Here is a 20,115-nt window from a genome sequence, read left to right as displayed (position 1 = left end):
TAGCCGTAGATACCTGTGTCTTACCTGCATGCTAGACGTCCAGAGCTTGTGATTGGCTCAAATAAGGTCACAGGTGGACCGCATCTCGTGGCCTACAGCTGTCGTATATAGTTGACAGGAGGAGGAAACCCGCGTGGACGTCGAGCTCCAAGAGGCCTGTTGAGAAACGTATCTAAACTGAGTTCAGATCAGATGTCAGGGACCATAACATCACACTGACTCTGTCCTGGAGGCGCGAAAGGTGAACAAGCTGCAGAGACACGCAGCTCAGAAAAAGATGAAGGGAAGGCGGAGGGAGGTTTAATCACCAAATTCTGTAATATCCTTAATTCTTCTGTAATATGACTAATAATTTACATAAGACTTCTGAAGACGTATGAAATAAAAACAAAAATCAGTAGAATTCTATACTAGAATATAATATAAATATAATATAATAGGCTATAATATAATATAGCTAATATAATATAATATAATATAATATAATATAATGAAAGCGTAATGAATACGATATAATTGCCATAATATAAAATAGTAGGCTATTTTACATAATGATAATGGACTATGAGAATAATATTGGCTATAGCTACAACATAAATAGGTTTGTTGAAATTAAAGTTGTAATATAAACTATTACAGCTATAAGATTCATAACAGACCATTTACACACAAAGTTGCAGATACGGGGTTGTCCTCCGCCCGCAGTGAGCCGGGGGTTCAGTCCCAGTCTCAGGCCTCAGACTGGAGGGACCGTTCCGCTCCGGCCCCGCGGGCTGCGCCACTGTCCATGCGGGACAGCGAGCCTTAAGAGCTGCACACAAACATTAGAAATCTATAGGCCTACATGGTCCAACGGAAATTAAACGTATCATATAATAGCAATACCTGTTCTTTCTTTCTTTCTTTCTTTCTTTCTTTCTTTCTTTCTTTCTTTCTTTCTTTCTTTCTTTCTCTCTCTATGAACTGCTTTTCTGTCAAATTGTCAATAACTTTTTTTTTTGCCGATTAAAAAAAATCTCTCTCTCTCTCTCTGGGTAAGGGGCACAATCAACAACCGGATGCTGCGTTCAGGATGCCTACAAAATCACACTGATTTGTTGTTGTATTACACCGACACCGACACACACCCGCACTGTGTCCAGTGGGGTGTCTTCACTTGACTTGACTCTTCAGGTCCTGGTCTGGGTCACTGATCTGCGGTGCGATGGTTTCAGCTCGAACGGACGTGACTTCGCCTGGGTTCGCGGCGCGAACACGAGCGAAGCGGTCTGTGTTCGCCTGCTGGCTGCAGCACGAGGCGGCCTATGAACTCAACCAATGAGCACAGCAACAGCTACACTACACTACAGCCATTTGTTTTGTTTTACATGACGACATATGAACAAAGTTATGATTTAGGCTATTTCAGAAAAAAATAAACAATGACAGTTTCACACACACACACACACACACACACACACACACACACACACACACACACACACACACACACACACACACACACACAACAACAACAACAACAACAACAACATACAGAAACACACTGAATCTGGTGTCTCTTTAAACATTTAATGCATTTAATTTACAACAATTAAAAAAGGACGAGTTCGCTCAGCCAATTAGAGACAGGCAGATTGTTTCTCTGCTGACCTCCTGTGACCCTGGATCAGCTGGAAATGATCAAACCCTGGGTTAAAGGCTCAGATCTCACACTGCTGGCCTCAAGACTCAGAACCTGCCCTGAACAACACAAGAACAAAATCATTTAAACAGGAACACGTGAAGAAGAAGAGAGGCGTTGACCTTTGTTGCGTGCAGGTGATGTAGTAAATTGGAAGTCTTAACAGAGTGACATACTCTAAGAAGACCACCTGCTGATGCACTTCACCTCTGTTTACAGAAGATGCGTTTACTGTCTCCAGCTCCACCCTGATCCCACAGTCTGATGACATCATCACCTCCACCTGTGGCTGCTGGACCCCAGACCAGAGGTCTGTATATAGGCTTGATCCAGGGATTTCGGGTCTGACCCGGTCCGGACCGAGGCTATCTGGTCAGCAATAGAACCACCACTTGGAAAAAATAAGAAATAAAGCTGCAATAATGAGACGTTTCCGCTGTGCAGTGAACGCACCACACACTGACCGTGGATTGGGTTAATCTGCGCCTCCAGGGAATTCCGGGAGCTTCACGTGACAGCGGCTCTCCGCCTCTATTGGTCCGAGGCACGTGTCGGAGAACCCGTAATTTAACGTCATGGCAGCCCCTCGCAGCCAATCAGAAATGAGAACCAAAATCCGTAGTGAAAGTATTTGAGCTTCGTCTTCATCAGACTCTTTCAGCTGCTGGAAGCTTCAATGATTTTGTGCAGAGCCGCAGAAATAAAAACACACTCGAGATTTTTTTTTTCCCTCCCCTTCTTCAGCTGAGTTTCATGTTTTGATGAAGGTGTGAGGATGAGGAGCGGCCTTTCCAACTGAAGCATGAGCTCTCTTTGTCAAAATCATAAGAGGCGCCTTTTCTCCGCAGAAACACTGTGAAGTGTTCAAACAGGATTTTAAAGCTCTCACTTTGAATTATTAGCTCCTGAATTATTCTCATTAATTAATCAGAAGGTGAAGAGGACGCGCCGGGACTGTGGGATCACTGCTCTGCAAAAAGGACGCACAGAAACAGGTCCTGAGGGCGGCCAGGCTTCATCATTATGGAAGAAAATGCTCGCCGAGACCCGGAGCGCCCAGAGGACTCCATCCGTGGCGAGGAGTCCAACCGGGCCATTCTGCCTCTCTTCCAGCCGCCTGGAAACCAGCAGTCCCACAGGATCACCAACTTCTACATCGACAACATTTTAAGACCGGACTTCGGCCGAAAGAGGAAGGACGGGACTTTGGTCCGGGACAGAGACAGTCTGGGACTGGGAGTGATCCTACGGAGAGAGGAGCTGACGGGGAGAAATAAGGCTCCCAAAACTGGCAACCCGCAGCAGGGTGGAGCAGGAGGCGAGGGTGGTGGTGATGGTGATGATGAGGAGGAGGAGGAGGAGGACGACACGGGAGCATCCGAGGACCAGCATCCGGACCCAGAGGCCAGGACGCCTGACCTGAGAGTCGGGGATGATGACGCGGCTGTGAAGGGTCGAGCGGGCGACGAGGACCGCTGCCTCAGCCCCCAGGCCAGCGCGGCCCCCGGAGCCAAGCCGATGCTGTGGCCGGCCTGGGTTTATTGTACCCGCTACTCTGACCGTCCGTCCTCAGGTTGGTGGAAAAAAAAAGAACAATGTCCAATATATTATTTAATGAAATAAAAAAACAAGACAAAATTCTACAAAAATAAAACAAGATAAATAGCCTATAACAATAGATTGAACAGTGCAAAAAACAAAACTAGGCTCCTTTTGAATTGTTGAAAAAACAACTGAGATGCAGAAAACTCAGTCTCTTTATTCAGAGAGAAACATGCAAAGTAAAAAAAAAAAAAAAAGTAAAATCCACAAAAGAAAGAAAGAAAGAAAACAAAAGACTTCGGTTTTATTCTATTTATTCTTCCAGCTGTTCCACACTTCTATTAACACACTCACCAACTGACAAACCGATTATTCCACCATCATAATTGATTTATATCTTTAATATTTCATAACTTCAACATTATGGAAAAAGATTTTTACCATTTTATTTAAAATTTCTTTCATCATAAAGCGATTTTAGACACAAAAAAGTAGTTTAAGGCGGAATAGAAAGTAGTTCCCGTTGTTGTGGGTGATTCGATCCGGATCCTGGATCTAAAATAAAGATAAAAGTCTGAGAGATTGCAGGAAAGTGATTTAAAAAATAAAAGAGAAATGAAATAACAGAGAAAAATCAAATGAAAACGAGCAGAAGTGAAGTAAAACCAAGTTTAACGCCATTGTTCCTCAGTCTTCTTTGTTAATATCCATTAGCATATTTTTTTTGACAATGGTGGAGGGGGGGTTTAAAAAGTGAGGCCGTGAGTCCCGGAGGATCTGGATTGGATGTGAAATGCTAAACCAAGACTTTAAAGTCTTTACACCGCAAAAACACCTAAATAAATAAATGCGTAAAAACGCTTTTCGTGCGCGTCTTGGATTCTCCAGACCACCTGAGTCCGCTTTAAAACCGGGTTTCGTGGCCTCAACTCGGAGTTTAATGTTAGAGGTTATTTAGTGGACGCGTGGTGGACTTGGACTTTTCCTTTGTCGTGGTTTAGACTCAATGAGCTGGTCTTTCTAGAACCAGGAGAGACCAGCTGAGCGCAGGAAAGTTTTGTGTTTTATCGAAGAGAGGTTTGGTGAGAACGGGTCTGATCCGCTCACTGATGATGTTTTATTGTTGTAATGAGGCACTGAAAGTTTCCATGAGGCCTGAGCCTGCAGGGTCTGACCCTCACAGGGTCCTGGGTGGGGGGGTGCTGCAGCACAGACCACCACCAGGCCTCCGTCAGAGGAAAACACTTGTTTATAGACCGAGAAAAGACTTCTAGTGGGTCTGAGCTGGACTCTGGGTTCTGGTCTGGATTGTGGTCTCACTAGTTTCTAGGCCTATAGATGTTAAATGGAACAGCTGACTGAGGCCTGCGTGGCTAAAGCTCCCATGATTCACTTCGGATCAGGTGTTTTTTGTTTTTGTTTGTCCCTTGATGCGTCTGAACATTTTCACACAGGACGAACCCTCTCTATATTTAGGAAACTATAGTTTTTAAAATTCGGTTCCCATGGTAACAGGGGAAAGAGGCGCCTAACCCCCCCAGTCCTCCATCATACCCTGACCCCACCCCCATATAATATATATGCACCCTCCTCCTCCTCTTCCCCTGCGTAATGGTGCTGCAGTAGATCTGGATTTAGATGTGGATCTGGATGTGGAGGACCTGCCGTGGGCCTGTGATACTGATAACAGTTTACAGTTTCACTTCAGGATTTTACTGAACTGGTTTCAGGGGGTTGACCCCATCAGCTGTTCATATGACAAACCCACTCTCAAAAACAAAACATTAGAAATGAATTGGTTTTAACAGAAGAAATCCAAACAGACGCTTAACTAGAGATACTAGTGGGAACAGAGAGGGGATTTTTCATTTAGTCTAATAATAATAACCTCGAAAACGAGATGGCACATCTCAAGGGACTATCCTGTGCAATAAAGTCAATTCAATTCTAATAAAAATAAATAAATAAAAAAAACTCTCGGTGGATCTGATGGATCCTGAATTAACACCCCCTCTACACGGATCCCTTGTCTCCCTTGACTAACAAGTCCTCAGTAGGCTATAATGACACAAACTGTAAAAAACAACAACAACAACAACAACAAAAAACAGCGTAAAATATAGGCTATTATTGGCCTTATATTATTCTAATTATCATTATTAGAATTACAATTATTATTATTAGTGCCTACACCCGACAGGTTGACACGTTTGGACCCCGCTATAAATGTCGCTAGTGTTCTGACTTTACACAAACAAAAATAATAAATAAATAATTATTATTCAGTTGGGATCAGAATCCCCGACACTCCTGTCTCTGTATATAGTCTCTGGTTCTGATTCTGAACCCCTGCATGTTGTTTCTCCTCCGACTCCAGGGCCCAGATCCCGCAAACCAAAGAAGGCGGCGCCGACCCCGAGTAAGGAGGACAAGCGGCCCCGCACGGCCTTCACGGCGGAGCAGCTGCAGCGGCTAAAAACTGAGTTCCAGAACAACCGGTACCTGACCGAGCAGCGGAGACAGAGCCTGGCCCAGGAGCTCGGCCTCAACGAGTCACAGATCAAGATCTGGTTTCAGAACAAACGGGCCAAGATCAAGAAGGCCACTGGGAACAAGAACTCTCTGGCGCTGCACCTGATGGCGCAGGGGCTGTACAACCACGCCGCGACCAAGGACGGCAAGTCGGACAGCGACTAGAGAGAAGGCCCGAGTGGAGGAGGAGGAGGAGGAAGTCCTGAACCATGCAATAAAACCACTCCAGTACCAGCATTCATATTTAAAACCAGACCAGAGACGACTTTGGTTTGTTTGCAGTGTGTGTGAGTGTGTGTGTGTGTGCGCGTGCGTGCGTATGTGTGCGTAGTTTACGTGTCCTCAGGGCTTTAGAGCGGACTATACTCTGATCCGGGTCAAAGATGGTGCTGCGTTCACGTCCCAGTCAGAGATGTATAGACCTGCAACTCAGTGTTCACCAGCTCAGTCACATGTCAGAGGCCAGGGCCTGCACGGCTCAGGCGCACACAGCTTCAGCGGATTCAGATTCAGATTCAGATTCTAATTCAGATTAATTTGTATTCATTTTAGGTATATAAAACAAAACTTGGTACAAAATAAAAAAATATATATCAATAATAAATAAAAGAAAGAAAATTGACCACCCTAGGGCGAACAGAGCTGACCTTTTAGAGATGGGAAAAGTCAACAATACAAGGACACTGCAGCCCTGTGTGTCCGTGAGGCCCAGTGTGTGTGTGTGTGTGTGTGTGTGTGTGTGTGTGTGTGTTTGCGTTTTATTATGAAACGAATCTGCTGAAATCCAAAGAGTTTTGTGTGGGAGCAGCTCAGTGTGTTTGTGTGTGTGTTCGTGTATGTGCGCGTGTGTGTGTGTTTACCTGCTGTCTGCCTTCTACAGCCTTTACAGGCGCGAGACGCGCCGCAGATCTGGGAATGTAACGCCGCAGTTTGTTGTAATGAACAGTGACGTCATGTGTGTAACAACTACACAGAGTTGACAATGAACACAGTGTAACAAAATATTATATGACCTGGTTTATAAAGTAGATACAGATTTTCAGAATAAAAGCAGGATCTTTTTTTTTTTTTTTTTTTAAATTGTATTATTATTATTTTCTGTTGAGCTGTGGGACAACACTTATTTTGAAAAGTTGTCCATTCAAATGACCAGCACAAAAACTCCAGTCTGAGCCTAAAACAGCTTCCTCTGCGCTCCCAGAACGGTCTCGCAGACCAGCCAGGAAAACAGACCAGTTTCGGACAACGAGGAAATAAACCGCTGTGTTTTCTTTTTTTATTTTATTTATAATATCATGGACATGTGAGGCCCGTGGACGCGGGCTCTGCAGTGTTTACATAACTTATTTTCCTGCAATAACTCCTGTGTTTGAATGCAACATCTTCTCTGGGTCCAAACCAAATGCTGTGAATGTTTCTTATTTCAGTTCCAGACGTGGACGAGCTTCTGCCTTAAAGTCAAGCTGAAACCCTCAGAGTCAGAGCAGCAGCTTTTCTGTCAGCGGCGGTTTCATATCAGGATTTTTACAGATGAAATAATCAGCTGTTCTCTTTTATATGCTACATGTAAATAATTTATATCGTGATGGTGTGATGGTGAATAAACGACAACAATGCAAATTTGACTCCTCAAATTGTGCTTTTATTTTATAACCGGGGAAACGGCACGGCTTAAAACATCTGGATGATGATGATGATGAGCAGAGAGGAAAGGAATGAAGACACAACAACATGGAGGACTCTCCAGCTGTGTCTCACCTTCATCCTCTACAGGTGATGCTGCTGGTCCGTGAGCAGTGACGTCAGACGCAGGTGACGGCAGGTGCACGGAGACCAGCAGCATCCCACTGTTACAGTAAATGCATCAGCGGATCACGTGACACATGTGTTAAGTTAATTGGAAAACATTTAGAAACTCACAGGTAATATTAAACATAACAGACTCGTTATTTACAATGCAACCCACTGAAACAAACAAATAAATAAGAACAGGGTGATGTTGCTGCTCAGTGAAAACATGGCTCCCCAGGTTTCTCCCCATCTTTAGCATGTTTAGGTAATAAATACATAAGGAAGAAAGAAAGAAAGAAAGAAAGAAAGAAAGAAAGAAAGAAAGAAAGAAAGATTTAATTCATATACTGTATATTTTAATGAACTATTGATATTTTTGGAGACAGAAGCTCCTTACATGACAGTAGTGACATAAGCAGGCATCAGAAATGTTTTCAGATTGATCACATATGATTTCACTCTGCACTTCTTTACCTCATTGAAACACTAATGTTTCTGTGTTTGGAGTACATGGGTTTACCTGAAACCCTATTGTGGGGTAAAGCACGCACATCCAAACGTGTAACAGGTGCAGGACTAAAAAACAAAATTAACTTAGAAGAAAAAAGTGAAGTCTGCACTCTGTGTAAAGCTCCTCGAGTGTTTATTATATTAAATCAACATTTCGATCCCAGTGGATCTTGTCAGGATGTACCTTTTTTGTGATAAAAAAGCATGAAAAAGGAGGAGATCCTTTTTGATGCTTTTGTATTACCACAGTGCAGAGTGAATCTGAGGACGTACCTCACTCTGTCGTTAACCAGTCAGTCAGGATTCTAAACGCTACGGTGGATCCTCTGTGCTTTTCTTCATTGTGAGATATTGCATTGATTCCCTGAGCAACAGCTTCAGATCCTTAAGCTGCTAAACATTTCAGATATTTTTATTCATGCACTACGAAAGAAAAATATGTTACACATGAGCAGTTGCAACAGATGTGACAGGATCACTAACAACTCAGGAATAAAAAAAGGCTTCAGATCAGATCATCATCAGACCCAGAAACACTTCACCTGAACCTAACACAGATGAACTGACCTGAAGTCAGAGTGAGTATCAGACACTGAACCGGATCATTGGTTTTCAACAGTCACAGAGCAGCACCACAGAGACCTGTGACCCCACATGTTCACTTTTTTATTTTTTATATTTTTGAACTCTGTTCACACTGGAGACCTCTGACCCACAGAACTGCAGCTCTTCCTTCCACTCAGCCACTACAGTAAGTCCGTCCCATCATTGTCCCGATCAGTTTGTCCCAGCGGCATGGCCAAAGTCTCAGGTTGAAACTCAGAGGACGACTGATGAGAGGTCCACCAGCAGCATGTGGCTGTAACTGGAGCTGTGTGTGTGCAGTTTACCTGAGAGTGAGGTGAACATGGAGGAAATGAAATGAGAGCAGAGATCCATCAACAAAGAGCCAGAGAGTTGTCTGGGACTTGTCCATTGGCAGCAGCAGCAGCAGCAGCAGCAGCAGCAGCAGCAGCAGAGACCTGGACTCTGTGAATGGCTGCAGGAGACTCATCTGCATTTCCTTTCTTAGCTGCTTGTATGTGGAAGTAACGCCCAACGGCTGCTGACTTGATGAGCCCAGCTACTCTTGACTTGGAGGAGGAAAAGGGGGAGAGAGAGTAAGAGAGAGAGAGAGCTGCATAGTCTGGGGCTGCCATCTGAAGGGGAGGTGGGAGGTGGGGGAGTGGTGAGGGGGTGAGGGGGCAGGGAACCTGGATGAAGGTCAAAATGCTTTGGGTGTCCATGCAAAAAGCAGCATGTGACAAAAGTGCAGCCAAGAAATGGTGAGAAATGGACATGTTTCCTCTCTCTGACTCCCACTGGGGAGATCAGGACTTTTCCAGACTCAACATGAGACTTTTCAGTTCACATTTCAACACTTAAAAAAGAATTATGGTGCTGATTCAAAAGCTTTAAGTGACCAAAGACTTCTCATTTGACTCTGACTTGCGTTTGGACTGAATCCTCTTGAGTTCTCTTACAACACAGTTTAAAATTGTGGTTTATGTTACAAAGGCCTGAAGTGATAGTAGGTCAGACGAGAGAAGACATTACTTCCATCACCACGACCTCCACACTGCTAAGTTCACTGTGGACAGAGTACGTCACGGATATGAAAAGTCTAGATGAATCACGATGTCACTTTGTGTGTCAGTGATTCTCTTTGCTGACATCACAGCCTCCTCCTGTCCTCAGCCCACTGGCTCCACATGTTTAACTCTGTCTACTTCCACCTGTACACCTGGCCAAAAATGGCAGATATAGCCCCCTCACACATAACATAACATAACAACATAACATAACATAACATAACATAACATAACATAACATAACATAACATAACATAACATAACATAACATAACACATAGGCTATAACATAACATAATATAACATATAACACAACTTAACATAACAACATAGCATAACACAATATATATCATTACATAACATCACATAGGCTAAAACACATAACATAACATAACATAACATAGCATAGCATAGCATAGCATAGCATAGCATAGCATAGCATAACATAACATAACATAACATAACATAACACATAGGCTATAACATAACATAATATAACATATAACACACCTTAACATAACAACATAGCATAACACAATATATATCATTACATAACATCACATAGGCTAAAACACATAACATAACATAGCATAGCATAACATAACATAACATAACATAACATAACATAACATAACATAACATAACATAACATAACATAACATAACATGTAACCAACTGCTTTTGTTACTGTTTTGATATGATTCTTCTTCAGAATTATTGAAGATTAGGTAGAAAACAGAAAACAGCTACTTTGGTTGACGGGTCAGGGTGGTGGAGGACTCAGTAGAGATGGTTTGTGTTCTTATTGTCCTGTGTCATATGAGGAGGTGGGGTATTGATTTGGTTTGAATGCTGCATAGAGATAGAGGGCTGTCCTCTGCAGACCTCATGTCCATGCCCATCCCATCCTCACAAGAAAAAGGAAAGCTGCGTTCATTCCTGTTCATGCAGATAAAAGTAAATAGAGTAAATATAATAACCACAAAAAATAAAATTATAGTCCTACTTTTCTACTGTTATGACTGTGTTATGTGTACAAAGCAGACAGATAGATACAATTGGTCAGAAGCTTTTTTCTTTGTTCCTGATGTGGTCTTCAGTTCTGTTTCCTGTCTCATGCCTGCAAACAACCTGTTCAACACAATCTCACATGTGTTAGGATGAAATCATGCTGACAGCAGCAACATTCAGTGGAACAACTGCAGTTTAAAAACCCATCTCAATTTGTATCTATTAATTTGTTAAAGGGATAGTTCACCCAAAATTCAAATTTCACTCATTATCTACTCACCCTCATGTCGACTAAGAGCTGTGAGAATTTTCAGAGTCCTCCGTGCCTTCTCTGAGTTACGGGGGGGTCCGTGCAGCTGTATTTGTCCATATAATGGTTGTGAATGGATACCACTTTTCTTCGTCCAAAAAGACACAACAAAAAACATCCAAATACCTCCATGCTGCTCGTCTGTAATGTCCCTCTTGTATTGAAGCCCCGACATGAGAAATTGTTCCGCTGGACACAGGAAGAGCAGTGAACTGAGACACTGGGAGCTTCCACTACAAACAAGCTTAAAATATAGACTTATTAAATTTTTTTTGGAACAATTTCTCATGTCGGGGCTTCAATACAAGAGGGACATTACAGACAAGCAGTATGGAGGTATTTGGAGCTCTTAGTCGACATGAGGGTGAGTAGATAATGAGTGAAATTTGAATTTTGGGTGAACTATCCCTTTAATTTGAACAAGAGGCATATCACTGAACATCATTATAGCAGAAATGGTTATTTACATCCATCATTCCACACCAACCTGCACCTGTGTTTATTGTAGTTTTCCATACTTTACCCACTCAGAGTATAGCAACAGAGTCACTGTTCTGTTAAAAACCATTCTCTGGTAACATTTTAGCAGCAGTTCCTGTTGATTCTGGGGGGAAAAGCCTAAAAACATCTACTTTACCCAGAGTTCACTCAACTCCTTGTCATAAACTTAACCTCTCCAACAGGCAGAGGCAAAGGGCAGACGAGCAGAGAAAAGAAAAGTACATATCACTGAGTATTGATGTCCCATGTGTCCCTCGGACAAAAGACGGCCCATCCAGTCCCCCTTCCCCCCACTGAGTAATTTAGCCATAGTTCTCCAAACGCTTCCTAGTCAAACTTGGAATATGGAATGAAGGGGACGGGGGCTTTGTGGCGGAAATATAATTACGGTGACTAAAAGCTGCTGAAGGTGGAGAATGGGGGATGACATCAGACCAATTTCACACTCAGGCCTTGGATGGCCGGGCCAAGCCTGGGCCTCGCCGCGCTGCACTGATCAAAGCCTGCTGCTGCCACCCCGAAAGCCAATAAAAAGGGAGACTTAACTATGCTAATCTCCAGGACAAATATATTTTAATCTTGTTAGAATACAAGTTAATGCCACAGCTCAGTGACCAAACTTTATGCTATCAGAGTATAAGGTGAGAAGAACACAAAATCACACTTTGTCTCAGAGGGTTTCTATTAAACATGAGGACATTTCAGAAAAACAACATGGAGGAATCAAACTGCTCTGATATAATGAGGCCTACCGAGCTCCATCAAACTGTCTGACTCGGCAGACTCTGAGCCTCCAGGCTGAGCTTCTTCTTCTTCTGCTGTGACAAACTTGTCAGCCTGAAAACACAACAGGTTCTCCAATAAAAACAGCTACAGCAGCACACAGCTGGTCTGACGCTATGCGCCCCCTACAGCGCCACACATGAACTGTGAACTCACCTGACCATGTCACAGCGCCACATGTTAGATTTGGTAGGATCCTGGTTTGGGTTGAAGCATTTTGTTACGGTCAGATGACCTTTGCTCTCATGGTAACGATAATAAAGATAGTTATTAGACATCATGTTGATTGTTGGTGTATTGTTTTATAATTTAAGTTTTATTAAAGCTTTTATAATACAAGGACAAACTCCTTCCTCTTGTGTTCAGGTCACCGGTGACCAGTTTTCAGGTTTTAAATGCATAAAAGTACCACATAGATTTATTTAAAGCATCAAGGCTTTTGGACTTTTTCAGGAACCTCTATGTAAACAAAATACAACCAAAAATTTATTTCCACAAAATTATAAAATGCTCTGATTTAAATTATGACATTTGTGGTGTTATAGGGTCAATTTTGACCTGGTTATAACAATAGGAACAATAATGAGAGTTCAAACTGAAATCATAAATGCAAAACCAACCTTTTCATGGATAAAGAAGTCTAACAATGTAACCAAGAGATGAGAAACAAATGGGATGATAAATAATTATTTTAGTGTGTTTTACAGCTGATTTAAGACTCAGGTCAAAACCGACCCCAACACCATAGATGGTAGCAGAAAGCTGACAAGAGGAAGGTTACATTGAAGCCAAGGGGTATACTGACAAAAAAGGCCCAGAGGCCCACACCAAAAAAATATTAAAACCAATATTTCCATGGATAAGGAAGCCTAACAATGTAACCAAGAGAAGAAAAACAAATTGGATGAAAAAAAAATGTTTTAAATGTATTTTACAGCTGATTTAAAACACGGGTCAAAACTGACACGAACACCATAGATGGCAGTAGAAAGCTAACACAAGACGAAGGATATATACAGTCAAAGATGCATGATCTTGGTACAAATGTTCCACATGTTATGTTGGGATCAGGGTAATAAAAGATCTTATTATTTCCCATGAACCTTCCTCCCTCCTGTCCAAGTCCATCACGGCATATTGACTGTTGGTTTAAAACACCTCCTGGACTCAGCTCTGCCCGGTGTCACCATGACCTGTCCATCAAGTCACCTGACGTCCTGCTCCTGTCATAACAACTACAGCCACTGGAGACACTAGCCGTGTCTCCACTGCAGACAGGACCCACCAGGCTCTTATGGCGACATGCAACAGTTTTGATCATTGTGCGGTCGTTGTGCAGCGTTTTTTTGTTTTTTTTTAACTGCTCTTGTTGTCCTGTTGTTTTTTCCAACAGCATAGACGCTTTCTAAAAAAAAAGAAAAAAAGATTGCCATCTCGATCGTCACGTAATCCTGCGATCGTGTAGGCCTGTTTATCACACTTTTTTTCTTCTTTTTTTTTTTTTTTTTACTACGCCTACTGTTACACTCTCTTTTTTTTTGGCCATCTCGCGTTTTTAGTAACGTTGGGTTTTTAAAATGCCGCTTATTTCGGGGCTTTCTCTTAGCGTCACATCCTGCTTTGAGTCTGACCAATCAGCATAGAGTAAATCTCAAGCCCCACCGGGACTTTTTCAGGGCCGATCTCAGTTCAGCCCCGTAAAGGTTCCTGTAAGCAGCCCTGTGGGGGAGGTTCCTGCAGTGGAGACACGCACCGACGGGGCCGGCCCTTTAAAATTACCCCGAAGTTCCTGCAGTGAAAACGCACCTACTCTAACTCTGTAGCTTACTTTAAATCTCCTGTTATAGCGGTTTTGTTAACATAGCCCTTGGCTATAATGTTGATTTTTGGACCTTTCCTTTCTTTTACAGTACTTGTAAACAACTTTGTAACTTTGCAAAGAAATGTACTATGAAAACAATACTTTTTTTTTTTTATTCTATAGAGGGTGTAAGACACTGTTGCACATACATGTATGTTACCATTTGTTTTGGACTGTGCTATAATCAATTTTCATATTATGATTAGCATATACAGTAGTATGTATAGATCTCATTGGTTGACAGCTCCTTGGAATTACATAGTGAATAATTGCACCTCATTATTATTAATATGTTGATTTCTTTTAGAAAGCAGCTGAAGATGTTTTCATTTAAGCAGGCTTTTAGTTAGACAGGTCTTGTGAATCTATGTGCCTATGTGTCTACTTGTGTTACTCATTGTATTTTTATGTCCATTTTATTGTAAAGCACATTTGTGTTTTTATCTGTGAAAGGTGCTATATAAATAAATTGTACTTTCTTGCTATTATTTACTGTTCACAAAAATAGTGAATCCACCACAGGCCATCATCGCTGAAACGTGGTGTAATTACAAATTCTGCCCATTTAACACTGTTATTTGTTTAAGCCAAACTCATCCGATAACACAAACACTGACTTCACTTTAATGAAAGATCCAAATTAAAGTCAAGTCAAAGTCAGTTCACTTTAATTAGAGAGATTCAATTCTTTTATTTTCTAATATTTGTGTGTCCGTCCTTACTAATGATGACAGACCAGATTCATGTCCACACCAAACAAGGCTACTAAACTCCACCTTCATCTTACTGAGAAGAAGCTGCCAACGTTCATCAGGCTTCTTTTCATTGAGGTCGACTTCCTGCAGTGGAGCCTGTGTTTAACACTAGAACCGCCAAGGGGTCATTTTTACCCCCTTGGTGTTTTTAAATATGTGTAACTCTGTTAAAACAAAACCTCCACTTCTCTCAGTTCATGACTTTTCCTAAAATGGGTTCATTAATCATCTAGTGAATTTTGAAGTCTGTGGGATAAAAAAAAAAAAAAAAAAGACCATTTATACCTAGAACCGCCGAGGGGGTAATTTTTACCCCCAATAGAAAACAGCTGTTTAGTGCCGTGATCAACATTCACGCCGCTGTCCGGTTGCTTAGCAACGGCTATTACACGCCGTTTGACAAGTAGCCTGCCTATCCTGCTGACCATGCATGAAGAGAAAAGGAGGAGATGTGGTGTTAAAACGCACTAAAAACAAAATCTCAACAATGTGCATGAAGAGCCTGTGGACAGGCAGTGTGTGGACAGTGTTCCGTAGCGTTCCGTATCGGCCCGAATGTAGAGACGAAGCGCGTATGTGCAGCGTGTGTGTTGCTACTGAAACTGCAGAACCACGGAAAGCGCCTCAGTCAAACGTAAGTTTGTTTGTGTGTGTGTTTGTGTGTGTCTGTGCGCGTCTGTGTGTGTGTGTGTGTGTGAGTGAGAGAGAGAGAGAGGAAGAGGGAGAGAAAAAACGGCGAAATGTATTTTTGACGATGTATTTTTTCGATTCATAACGAAATAGTCTAGGCTACAGCAACTGTAAAATTAATAACTCTCCCCATAGATTCAAAATTTAAAAGTATTTTTATCAAGCACTACTTATTATTTAAAAGAAATGATGAAAATGAACAACTTTACTGCTTAAAAAAAAGGACATCCTTGATGACGGAGTGGGGGGGGGTAAAAATGACCCCCTCGGCGGTTCTAGGGGGTGTTGGAATGTCGGCGGTTCTAGTGTTAAAGCGCTAGTTAATCAAACCTGTTTGTTTCCAGTGATACATCAAACACCTACCGTGTTCACAATACTGGAAGATGATACAGTTTAGAGTTAATTAACACTTGGGTCTGTATCCAGGAGACACTGTGAGGCAGAGAACCAAGGTGTGAGGAAGGACGGTGGATGGGTCTGTCCACTTTCACGCAGGAGGCAGAAGTTTTCACCCACACATACAGACGGAGTAAAGACACTCACAGATACTGTCAGTGACTGCAGCATTAACAATCAGTAAATAAATTATTTTGAGAATCATGTATCATCTCCCAAATGATTCCAGTTTAGTAACTTAACTTTAACATATATTTGGGTGTTTGTCTTGCCTTCCGGCCCCCAAAATGTGAGAAATGATTTTTAAAAATCTGTAATTTTCAGACTCCCTAGGTTGAAATCCATGTGGTTTTACGAGCTGTTCCCTCAGTCGTCTTCTAGTGATGTAACTAGGTTTCGAATTTGCATAACCTCAGGTACCGGTAGAAGGGGCGGGGCAAGCAGTGGTTCATTTGCATTTAAAGGGACAGACACTGAAACCAGCCGTTCTGAACAGGGCTGTTTTGAGAGGATGAAAAGAGCTGTGATGTTTGATCCTTGGGGGATTTTGACCGAAGCATGTCACAGACATGTCTTTAAGACACCTGGGAACTATTTTAATTTGTGGAAAAGGGGCAGAATATGTCTCCTTTAATCTCCAGTCAGGACACTGAACAATGAAACAGAGCAGCTAGCAGGTGTGAGCTGGAGCAGGAAGAGTCTCTGTAAACTGAGAATCATTTTGGTAAAAGCTTTACAGTTTTCTTCTTCTCTCTTCTATAGAATATATTGTATCAATCAATCAATCAATCAATCAATCAATCAATCAATCAATCAATCAATCAATCAATCAATCAATTTGTTTATTTCAGGCATGTCAATTTAAATCATCATCATCACACTTCATCTTAGTTCAAATAATACAATACACATGGCCGAAAGGGAAAGCGGGAGAAGCAAAAGCTTATCTAGTCCCGCCCCCATTACCCACAGAATAAAAGTCTTTTCATAATCAGATCTTATCATAATCTTTTTCTTTTGTTTTTTTCTTTTTTACATTTTGATATAACATTCTTTTACTTATGACATTTGACATAACATGTTACAGCAGTAGGTAGTATGCAGATCATATCATAATATTTTCGTTTGTTTTTTCTTTTTTACATTTTGATATAACATTCTTTTACTTATGATATTTTGACATAGCATGTTACAGCAGTAGGTAGTATACAGAGCTGCAGTCTAGCTCTAGACAGTATACAGATTACGTGTGTGTTTGTACATGTGTCCATATTTGTCCATCATGAGTGAACAACAGTCTCATCTTGTAGCCAGGCATGTCACAAAGTCATAGAATGGTCCAATCGACAGAGAGCAAAGTCCAGTGTACTTATTATTTGTTTTAGAGTCTGCACTTGACTTGGTTTCCCTGAGCAGGATGCTCCAGAACCTCCGGGCCCTGACAGCAAACACTTTATCTCCTTTATTCTCAAGCTGGGCCCCTGGAAAAGACAAAAGACCTCTGCCCCAGCACCCCAAGGTGTGTGCTGTTGAGTATGCATAGAAATAAAAGGTTGTAGAAATAGGACGGAAGCCATGAAGAGCTTTAAAAGTGATCAGTAAAATCTTATTGTGAAGTGAGTGTGAAGAGTGAAGAGGCTGAAACTGGAGTGATGTGATTTCTGTAAAATCAGAGGATGAATACATGATTCTTAACTCAGTGATCCGCCCGTGCATCATCCCAGTATTATATGTATTGTTATTATATATTCCAACCCTCAGAGCAGCTCTGCTTGCTACAATTAAAAGTTCACTTGTCAATCACTGCGCTGTGGGAAATGAGCGTTTAGCGGCTGTGAGGGTTGTCTGTCACCCTGGAGCCAGTCAGCACCTTGGTAACCCTTGATCAGTCAGGGGTGGAAGCTGGGCTCCTTGACATTTCCAGACAAGCAGCTAAACAATGAGCTTGTATGGGTCCTACTGTGACTTCAGTCCCTGGGCAGAGAGGAAACCAAAGCTGCAGCGAAGGAGGGAGGGAGGGAAGGAGGGAGGGAGGGAGAAGATTTACTGCTGCTGGAGTGTGGGAGCACACTGACACACTGCTCTGCTCCTCGTTGACCCAAACTGTCCAGGATCTGCTCTCAGGCTGGTGCTGCTAACAACAGCACATGACTGAAGAACCACTGAGGATGTTTAAAACACCAGTCAGAGTAACAGTCAGCAGGAATCAACCTGGAATAGACTGGAGGGAGGTTCAACCCCTTGTTTTTTTAGTTTTTAGTATGTTTTTTTTTGTATTTTGTATTTTGTACTTTGTATTATAAGTATTTTAAACTATGTATTGCACTCTCCGCACTTTCTTTCTTTCTCTTTTCTTGGGTATGTTTGCCATTGTTACTGTTGTAGTGTATGTATTGTGTATGTATGTATTGCATGTACAAAACAGTTGTTACGGCGCCACTTGCCCAAGACAAATAAAGTTCATTTAATTTGATTTGATTCTTCGTACTGATGCTCTCAATTTCAAATCAGTATGCTTTACTGGCATGAATGTAAGGTGCCATGCATTACAGGCAATGCAATGATATCTGTGTGTGTGTGTGTGCTCTGAGATTTTTTTAAATAAATGGCCGTCTGAGGAATTACATTCACCCGCTCAGCTTGAAGAATTCAACAGTTACAAGGTTTAACGTTTTACTTTGAAAAACCACAAAGACTGACAAAATGGTAATGAAAAATCTTATTTGGAAAAATAGCTACAGTCTATAAAACAACTTCTCTCCTCTCAGATCCCTCCAAATAAACGTGAGCAAACCATAAACCATTGACCAATCTCTTGTTGTCACTACTTGCCAGTGTAGGGGTTATTTAGTTTACCACTGGTCTAAGACCTGCAGCCTGGGTGTTGACCTGAAAGATCTGTGGGTGAAATGAAGACTGGACCAACACTGGACCAGTCTGACATGTCTGAGGAACCAGACCCAGATTTAAAGCAAATCAGCCTGAAATAAGTGATTTGAAATGTGTCACAGTGTGTTTCTTTTTGACCATGAGACCAAATGCTGCTGACTGACATCTCTGTTAAAATATTACATTTGTTCCACATTATACCAAGTCTAAACTTAGCTTGTTATCCCTCAGTTTACTCACTTCAGCTCATGGGTAAAGTTAAAGTAACATCATCTTACTCACTTGATCCCATTTTTAATCTCTGCTTCAAAAACTTATGGCAACAGAACACTCCATGTTACACATCACCTCACAGCCGCACCTAATATTCCTCCCCCAATCTCAATCATCATTAACTTTACAGTCAAAGTTACTAATATAGTTCCAACTGTAGAATGTATTATACACTATACATTTGCCTCTTTGCTATCTCAGTAATCTGGACAAACATATAAATCTCCTCTCACATAGGCTACACATACTACATAGGTTTGAAAACATAGGTTTTACTGGGACCATGTTCTTTGTGTGTTGTCTCACCACAGTAACAGGTATTCATCACATTGTGTTAGCCAGGGGTCCAATAGCTGGCCAGTTCACAGACGCATCTGAGCATTTCACACAAAATCCACCTACTGGTATAAAACACACAGCTTTACACCATTCATTCAGACTGTGAATTTAGAGTTGAAATTTAGAGTTTCACTTTTTAAGATCTTTGTCAAATAAGGGGAAATTGTTTAATTTAATCCAGTAGTGAATATTTGCAGCAATGGGATACAATAAAATTAAATCAGTGTGTTGCACTGGATTACATGTTCCTTCATCACCATGGAGTCACATACATCAGTGTGTTTGTAGGAGAAATGTCAGCGTTTCCCATCAGCCTCCAGTTACCCACAAGTCATCATCCTCCTCTGTGGTTGGTGCTTCAGGTTAATGATAAGCTGCATTATGGTGGAAAAAAGTAATACAATATTTCCTTCCTTGTTCCATAATTATACAGCATTACAAATTTGAATTGTAGAGGAAATTTAGAGATGAACAATTAATCCATCAATATACTTAGAATTTAATGAATGAAAATATATAAAATAATTGAATAAGCAGTTTAAAAATTGGAGATTTCCTTTTTCCCGCTGTTTTTTTTTCCTTTTCCCGTTAGCTAATCCATTTACTTATTCTCTGTGACAC

At 41.6% G+C, this 20,115-nt stretch overlaps 1 protein-coding gene across 1 annotated transcript; it reads left to right on the top strand.

Moving 5' to 3' along the window:
* Positions 1–2,081: 2,081 nt before the first annotated feature.
* LOC146970584 (homeobox protein engrailed-2b-like) lies at positions 2,082–6,208 on the top strand. Its single transcript, XM_085803898.1, has 2 exons — positions 2,082–3,254; positions 5,601–6,208. The coding sequence occupies exons 1-2, from the start codon at positions 2,705–2,707 to the stop codon at positions 5,918–5,920; spliced, it is 870 nt and encodes a 289-aa protein (XP_085660024.1). The 5' UTR covers positions 2,082–2,704; the 3' UTR covers positions 5,921–6,208.
* Positions 6,209–20,115: the final 13,907 nt, after the last annotated feature.

The sequence above is a fragment of the Trachurus japonicus genome, chromosome 17 (genome assembly GCF_045865225.1).
Source record: "Trachurus japonicus isolate A0001 chromosome 17, Traja_1.0".
NCBI lineage: Eukaryota > Metazoa > Chordata > Actinopteri > Carangiformes > Carangidae > Trachurus > Trachurus japonicus.
The sequence above is the reverse complement of the archived record's forward strand: the minus strand, read 5'-3'. Positions and strand labels throughout refer to the sequence as shown.

What these genes read in the sequence shown, in the direction of transcription:
- LOC146970584 (XM_085803898.1), top strand. Translation starts at nt 2,705, where the DNA reads ATGGAAGAAAATGCTCGCCGAGACCCGGAGCGCCCAGAGGACTCCATC. An exon ending in CTCTGACCGTCCGTCCTCAG is followed by an intron (nt 3,255 to 5,600) that starts GTTGGTGGAAAA and finishes CTCCGACTCCAG; the next exon opens with GGCCCAGATCCCGCAAACCA.